This window comes from Chaetura pelagica, unplaced genomic scaffold (assembly GCF_000747805.2).
Source record: "Chaetura pelagica isolate M959 unplaced genomic scaffold, ChaPel_1.0 scaffold117, whole genome shotgun sequence".
Taxonomy (NCBI): domain Eukaryota; kingdom Metazoa; phylum Chordata; class Aves; order Apodiformes; family Apodidae; genus Chaetura; species Chaetura pelagica.
This window is the reverse complement of record NW_009954185.1, coordinates 8785087-8793171: the sequence shown is the minus strand read 5'-3', so window position 1 is coordinate 8793171 and position 8085 is coordinate 8785087. Positions and strand designations below refer to the sequence as shown.

Here is an 8085-nt window from a genome sequence, read left to right as displayed (position 1 = left end):
CAAACCCTGCCCCTCCAGCAGCAGACTTGCACATGAGGAGGTAGAGCAGGGCAGCGTTGGTACCTGGGGGAGGTGATCATCGCACAAACAAGCTGAAGGCAAGGGACAGCTGGGACATGTTTGACAGTTCCTTTGGCCAACAGTTTCATTTAGAGACCTTTATCAAGAGCCACTGGCAAAGCTGTACTGCTGAGGTGGGGTGAGGAGCTAATCTTAGGGCACTGCATCACTACGTGGAGACTGCTTCAAAGAAAAGCTGATGGCAGAGAAGCCTGGAGGAAGTACACAGGAGATACAGCTGTCACACACGTTGGAGTACAGGCATCTTGTACTCCAAAGCTGCCTGAATCCTACTGCAGGAGGTATTAAGGGAAACCATGGGAAGCATGAGGAGGGAGCAGTAGACAAGCTAGAAGGCTTGTACATTTGCAATGGCAGAAATGGTGTCTCCATGGGCTAAGCCTGGTTTTCATCAACAAGTGGCACAATGGTGGCAAGGGCAGGGATCATGCTTACTTTAATTATTCTTCCCAGGTGTGTACCAGACTCCCCAGCCTCAAGCAGACCCTCACAATGCATGCACAACTGCTGGACTGTTATGATCTCTCAGTCCACCTGCTCAGGGACAGGACCACATAGGCTCAACTTTAATGCGGGCTGTGTCCCAACTAGGGCACTTCCATTCAGTGCCTAACCTGAAATATTGAGCAAAGGCAGGAGTCCTGCTGTGGCACTTCCTCTCCTTTAACATGAATCTTGGAGCTCCTCCACCTCTTTCTGAGGAACTATGTATGATTGTGGTAAGACAAACAAGGAGGGCATGATCCATTCCTCTGTGGTTATCATCAAGCTATGGAAGATGCCTTGTCTTGGCTAGTAGTGGAGGTGGCTCCCTAGGCAGCACTCTCTGTGGGATGCTGTCAGGATGCAGCATGTATCATTTAAAGATTCTGTCTTATCCTGTTAAAAGATTCTTCAGGCCTGTTCTGGCTTCAGGCTACTAAAAAGGCATGCCCCTTCTGGCAGCTGGATATGGTATCCCCGAAGACAAAATAAGTACATCTTCCCAGCTTCAGCTTGCTCCTTTGTCTGCCTGAATCTCCCTTTCCTACACTGCAACGAATATAGTAGAGTGGAGGGAATGGAGCCATTTCCAGGTCTGAGGGCTCTTGTTAGCACAGGCTGCTATAGCTCTGCATTCTCATTCCCAAGATGCTCAGCTTTCCCTTCCTGACTCTCACTGTGAGACTCTCCACCTTCAGTCAGAGCTGCCTCCCTGGCTGCAAAAGAGCCCGTATACTAGCTCCACATAACTAGCCACTGGCAACTGCCCATTCCTCTTTCTAGCTAGATATACATTCCCCATTGATTATCATCCTTCTTCCCATCTTTGATTGTTTGCATTGCCTCTCTCCCACCCGTGACCCGTTGTTTCTTGATGCCACTCTGTGTCACACAGGGACTTACTGCCTACCTCAACTACAGACAGCACTGTAGTCAGCCAAGGCTCGCTCCTCTGCAAAAGGAAATGAGGAAGTTGATTACACATGCATGCAAAGGGAGTGCATGACATCTCTTCCCAGCCAGAGCATTAGGAACCCAGGTCCCAGTCCCAGAGAAGGAGGGAATCTGTAACCCACCTGGCTGGTAGTAATCGTAGACTTTGATGACGGCTGGTTTCAGGTACTTCATCTGAACTAGTTGTTCCAGTTGCAGAATGAAGGTCTGAGATTCATCATTGAGCTTGTGAAGGTGGAAAGAAATTAGCAAGGAAGAGGAGAAAAAAAGTCATTGCATTTTCATCTTCCCTAACTTGAATATTTTCCTGCACTAAATCTCTCTGATCCATTAGAGATTCTGGATTTTAGAAATAGAGTATGTGTGAGAAGTAGCAAATTCTAAACCAATTACAACAAAATTAGTCAAGATTCCTCTTCCCACATCTCTACCACTGCTCTTTCCCCACACCTAGTCCAGCCTTGGGCTTCTTACAGCTCCTCGTCCTCTGGCTTCTTGCTCTTGCATTGCCAAACCAAATGTTTTCGTTCCCACCTACCTTCTCCAGATAAATTAAGACCATATCAGCTGTCACTTCTGTTTTCTTAATGATGGGTTGGCGCTCCAGCTGGGACAGGAAACAATAGCACACGGAAATTTGTGAGCACTTTCTTTAGGGCTTCCGGCCTATTGAAGAAATTGTGTGGGGCTGGACTCTCTATAAGCTGTGTCTTTCTCACACATAAGGGTTCTGTCTTTGGTAATCCCTCCTGGACATCCCTTGTGAGCGTCTTAGGGATGAACTGTGCTGTTCCTACTCAGTTAGAGGAATCTCCCTCTCCAGGAACAAAAGGCCATGTGGGTAGTACAGAGGACTGATATGTTGGTCAGCAGGCACCAGTAATGATTCTTTTTACCTCATCTGGCTGACTGCTAGACTGCTCTTAAAGACCTATCTGGAGCCTGTGAAAATAATTAATCTTTCGGTTTTATAGCTGGGGGGAAAAAATAAAACAAATAAACAATTGCAAGAATTCGAGTCTTTCTGTGAAATCTTAACCTAGTATTTCTGGCAAACAAATCCTGGTGTCTAGCACATCCAGCAGCACATTTGGTTCCTGGCCCAAAGCAGAACAGTGTCAAAGGGAGAAGCTGAGCCACTGCTGATCTCCTGTAGCCCTTCTGGGGTCTATATGAAAATGAAATATTTTGGTTCAATTAAAACAGCAAAGGGCTCCTATGGTTTTACTTACCTCATGGCCTGAAATTAACACTTCCCAATAGAAGCAAGCACATTCACCTCCTTTCCTGTTTTATTTTAAAGTCCTTACCAACATCCTGGATCTGGGAGCCAGGACAAACCCAGACAGCAGGGAGACCTCCATGATCACCATGTTGGATGTGACTCTGCTCCCAATGTAGCTGAAGAAAGAGAAACAGTCAGAGGGTCCGACTCTGTGAGAGTAGTGCCCTTCCAGCCCCCCTTCCCTCCACCACCCTGCCCTGTGTGGAGGACCCTGAGCCAGGTAGCCCATCTGGAACAGGTGACACAGCAGCCACTGCTCCCTCTTGCAGGAAGTAGCCAACACCTTCCTTCCCCACCGCTTCCACCTTCACCCTCTGTCTAGTGTGCCCCAAGTGCTGAGTCCCTCCACTGCAGCCCTGAGGCTTTCCCAGCTGCAGTCTCCAAGCACAGTTGGTCTTTCTGGAAGAGGGAACAACCCTTGGGGTCACCTGGTAAGTATGTGGACAGTGAGGGCATGTGCATTGGCCTGGCTACAGTTGGTCAGCTCTGTGTTGACCCGAAGAGTGAAGGTTGCTACAGCAGCCTGTGCAGGAGGCTCGTGGTACCTCAGCACCATCTACAGGGTCAGAGTGGAGAAGACTGGCCAGACATGACATCATGCAGGGAGAGAAAGCAGAGTTCTCCACCTCTTCTTTGTCTCATGCCATCCCACCACCTCACCTGAGCAAGAACGCAGCTGCTGCCGTGGACCTGAACCAGGAACTGCCCCGGGACCTCTGCCAGTGCTGCCTGCTGCACCAGCAGCCGCTTCTGGTGGTTGACTTGGAAAGCCTTCCCAAAGCCCCTCTGGGACTTCACCCTCACAAGCACCCGGCCTGATGTGCTGAACGTCCTTGCTGCATATTTTGCTAAGGCTTGCAAGGCAACCACGGTGTCCTAGAGAGGAACAGATAATCACCCCTCTGAAAGAATCAGATCTAGTGAAGCTGACTTGGAGCAAGATGACCTCAAGAGGACTCGCCCTGCCAACTTCAGGTGCAAAAGTACATCAATCTGCAGGGAGCTCCTTGTTACCTGGGTGGAGGCAAAGCCTCCATAGGCATTCTGCTGGCGGGTCAGCCATGCCACAATACCAGCTGCAGTTATCATGTCACCTGCATGCACCTGTGGCTTAGACAGGTATGCCAGGAGTACATAGGCTGTCAACTCTATGTCCATTGACTGACTCTCAGGCCAAAAGTCAGTGGAAGCTGGAGAACTTGGCTTGGGGCTCCAGTGGATATCTCCTCCTGCAGAAGGAAAAGGAGCATGAAGGCTATCTGTGGGGGGTCACACGAGACAAACCCGAGTGCATTCAGGGCTCCTGGAGTTCATTCCCTTTACTCAGGCCAAGATTTCCTTCTTCAACTTTTTCTCCAGGGCTTCACCTGGTCTTAGCCCACAGATTCCTACCTCCACCTTCAAGAGGATTTGAAATCCTCCAGGCTGAGGAAACTTTTTCTAATATAAGGACTATATACAAATACGTATGCAATTTTAAACCACTGTAGTGGAGCATACGATACTCCAGACCCCAGCAGGGGAACAAAAAGCATTATCTCAGCCAGCAGTCAGCACCTGATTTGATGGCCTGTTCCTCCAGTTTGTATAGCAGTTCCTGGGTTGTCTCATAGTCCCCAGCCAGGGCAAAGGCATAGGCCAGCACGGCTTCTGTGTAGATGTTGGTGATGTTGTGAACCGCCTGCTGCAGGCAGCGGAGGGTATTCTGCATCAGCTTGCCCTGTGTTGCAAGAGAAGACATATGGCAGAGGCAAAACAGGGCAGCACAGCTCATTCCAGGGAGCCAGACTATGTCCTCCTAGTGTAGCTTCAGAGAAACCTATTAAATTGCACATTCTCTTGAGAATACAGGCATAGCAGCCCCCAATGTGCTCTGTGAGCCATAGTGACCAAACATTATCACATCATGCCAGTTTTAAAGCACCATCTCTCCTAAGGAATTACTTCAGGAGGCTGAGGGGAGACCTATTGCTCTCTACAACTACCTGAAAGGGGGTTGAAGTCAGGTGGGTATTAGCTTCTTCTGCCTGGTGAATAATGATAGGACCAGAGGCCTGAAGTTGCACCAGGGGAGGTTTAGACTAGATATTAGGAAGAATTTCTTTACTGAAAGAGTAGTCAGGCACTGGAACAGGCTGTCCAGGTGGTGGAGTCACCATTTCTGGAGGTATTCAAGAAACCTGTAGATGTAGCATTTCAGGACATGTTCTAGTGAGTATGGAGCATTTTTTGTAGGTCATGTGTTGTTTTTGGTTTTGTGAGGGGTGTGTTTGTGGGGCCTTTTTGTTTTTACTTGTTCAAGTGGCTGTGTTGCTCCCTTCCCCCCTGCCAGATCACTAGGTGATCTTAGAAGTCTTTTCCAACTGTGATGATTCTGTGACTCACAGTCTGCCCAAACACTGACTCCTTCCCAGCAGCTCCCTACTTGTTCCTAGCCTGGGGAATGGCAGCATTTCAAATTGATGTATCTCTGTAGCAGTGCCCGGGTGTGGGAGCACAGGGGAGAGGGGGATGGAGCAGGAACACGCTGACCTGCAGTGGCCGGCCCAGCTCCAGCAGCGCCGCAGCGACGTACGCCCCGAGCGTGATCTTATCATCCGCACTGCCCTGTGAAGAGAACGCACCTTTCATTCCCATCTGGTGGTTGGAGGGCACAGGCAGTGACTCCCCAGAAGGAAAAGCATTCCGTTTGTGTTCCCCACCCTATATCCTGCTCTCTTTAAGGCTGGATGCATGGGTTGCAGGAGTGGCTTTCCAGGAGCCCCTGGGATCCCACAATCTTTTGCTGCCACATCTGTTCAGCCATTCCCAGCTGCCGCCTGGCTTCGCCCTCATTTACCTTTAAGAAGGGGTGAAAGAGGCTGCCTTTGGTGGCAAAGCAGCCACTGGGGAGCTGGTTTCGCTCTAGCCAGCGTAAGGCATCCTGAACATTTTTGTCATCTACATAGATGTATTTTCTGGCTTGGCCAAGACTCTTGACTACAAAAGCTGTCAGCCTAGGAAAAGAATGAGTCATGAGAGAAGGAGAAACAAAAAAAGCAAAGTCAATTGCTGCTTATCCCTGAAATTAATACTGACGTATTGGGGTGACTCCACAAAGGTACTACTCATATACTACTGCTTTACCCAGTCATTCCACAGGTGAAAAACTTCTTAGCCCTTCTACCTTTATGCATTGCTTTTAACTTCCCCCAAATACCTAGAGACAGTCTTAAATTATCAATTTTCTTCCTCCTTCCCTTTCTACATTTCTCCAAGCCCAGACACTACAGGGTCATGCTTGGTCAATGCAGCTCTTTTAAACTCTGTTAATCAATGCCCTCCTTGGGGGGGGAGAAATTTTTTGTTGTTCCTCCTGATCTATCTCCAGTCAGTATGTACTCCTCTTGGCTACTGGGACACCAGAAGCAGTACCTTATCATGTCTGTGGAGCAACAGCAGGGCCAAAGAGACAAAAAGGGACCTTCTACCCTTTGGGACCACATCATTGGTATTCCACTGTCCCAGAAACTCTGCTGCCCCATCTCACTGCTTTTTCAAGTGGCTCAAAACCCTTCAATCTTTCTCCCTGCCAGAGAACTCCTGGGGTCTCCATCCAAAAGAAGGAACACCCATTAGTTTTTCCAAGTTCTAGTCCAGATGGGAAAAATCAGGAGTGAGAGATATTTGCAGTGCTTACCAAGTGTTCCCTTCCCCATCCTGCTGTCCAAAGACACTGTAGGACCCATCTCTGTGCCTATAAAGAAGCTGCATCTGGTACCCTGTGGAGATGGGAACAGTGACTAATATGGCACAGTAACACAGAGGGGCCAGCACTGATAGGGCAAGGGCAAGAGTTTTGTTAGGTTGGACACAGGAGAAGGCAGAAGAGCAAGGTGCGTCTGCTGTACTTGCCATTGCGCAGGAATCCTGTTGCCCGCTCCTTGATCTCAGGGGTCAGCTGCCTTGTCTTCTCCAGGTACTGCAGCACATAGACAATGGGGGCAAACAGCACCATGTTCTGCTCCCCACAACCATGGGGCATCTGCACTAGGTGGTCTAGGTTCTGCAGTGCCTGGCCCAGGAGGTCACCTACATATGCATGTAAGAAACAAAACGAGTGTATGATTCTACGTGCTTCTCAGGCAGGCAGTGGGTAATAGCGTTTCACCTCAGCGCAGGAGCAAAACACTGGAGAGAGAAGGAAAGAGGAGCAAACAACAGAGTGCAGGACAGAAAGTACTGTTTTGCCTCTTCGTAGTCTGGCATCATGATGCAGGGTGACCACAGTATGGAGTCGCTGGGGAGCTTTTGCAGTCTGAAGGTGTCCAACCATAACAAGTACTACTAAGAGGCTACAAGCAGAGCTGCCATCATTCAGTGTTTGTCATACAGAAAATATAAAAGCACTTAGGGAAAGGTTGAGACGTTTCTGGTCTCTAGCCAGGCCTGCTTTACCTGGCCATATGTCAAGCATCAAGATGTCAGTATGTCAGCTGGTCAGATGGTGTGAAGGTGTTCATATATACCCCAGGCAGTCAGAAAAGCCTTGTATTTGGTTTCCTCCTTTGGGGCTTTCTTGCTTAATATACATGATTATTTATGCCAGGCCCAGCTTCATACCAATTCTGGCCTGAGGGGAAATGAGCCCAGCACAAAGAAGTGTATTGAATGGCAGGCATGTGTGGTCCCAGTAGCCTCTCCAAACTGCTCTTTTGCAACTTAGCAATGCCGAGGAGGATTTCTTCTGTCCAGGAGCTTCTGTTGTAGCAGCAAAACTTAGCAGGGAGACAAGATGGTTATGAGCTTTGTTAATTGCACCTACATGGAACTTGCCAAGATCTCAAAGCCCCAGAAACAATAATGACCTAGAGTCTCTGCTCCTAAGCCTTACCTAGAAAAATAAGGATTATTCTCCTCTGCAGATTACTTTTCCCATGAAATCCTAAGTATTAACTCAGAAATATGAAAGCCTGGTCTTGGCAAACTGCAGAGAATAGAAACACAGTATCCTCTCTTTCAAGCAGCTTCATGTCAAATGCATCCCCTGATACCACTGCCAACTTAAGCCTTGCTCATCTGTAACAGCAGTCAATAAGCCCACAAGAGAAATGACTTACCTGAGATGCAAATGGAAGCTCTGGCAGATCCTTTCACTACATTGTCAGGGAGGTGAAGGGACACAGGTTCTTCAGCCCTGTTTCCTGATGACACCAGGATAAAGATGTTTTATTAAAAATCAAGCCAAATGCATCTAACCAGAAGTAAAAGACTTAACACAGATAAACTGCCTACTTCCTGCT

The 8085-nt window shown here is 48.4% G+C and overlaps 1 protein-coding gene across 1 annotated transcript in view; it reads right to left on the bottom strand.

Annotated features, from left to right (window-relative positions):
- Positions 1–1475: 1475 nt before the first annotated feature.
- LOC104393483 (alpha-2-macroglobulin-like protein 1) overlaps positions 1476–8085 on the bottom strand; it is a 26308-nt gene continuing 19698 nt past the window's right edge. The window contains exons 23-35 of the mRNA XM_010002988.1: positions 7903–7986; positions 6698–6874; positions 6483–6564; positions 5643–5799; positions 5336–5410; positions 4361–4523; positions 3818–4032; positions 3464–3679; positions 3232–3359; positions 2829–2919; positions 2057–2125; positions 1641–1743; positions 1476–1516 (exon numbers count right to left, since the gene is read on the bottom strand). Coding sequence (XP_010001290.1) covers positions 1476–1516; positions 1641–1743; positions 2057–2125; positions 2829–2919; positions 3232–3359; positions 3464–3679; positions 3818–4032; positions 4361–4523; positions 5336–5410; positions 5643–5799; positions 6483–6564; positions 6698–6874; positions 7903–7986 — 1601 coding nt within the window. The remainder of the gene's footprint in view (positions 1517–1640; positions 1744–2056; positions 2126–2828; positions 2920–3231; positions 3360–3463; positions 3680–3817; positions 4033–4360; positions 4524–5335; positions 5411–5642; positions 5800–6482; positions 6565–6697; positions 6875–7902; positions 7987–8085) is intronic.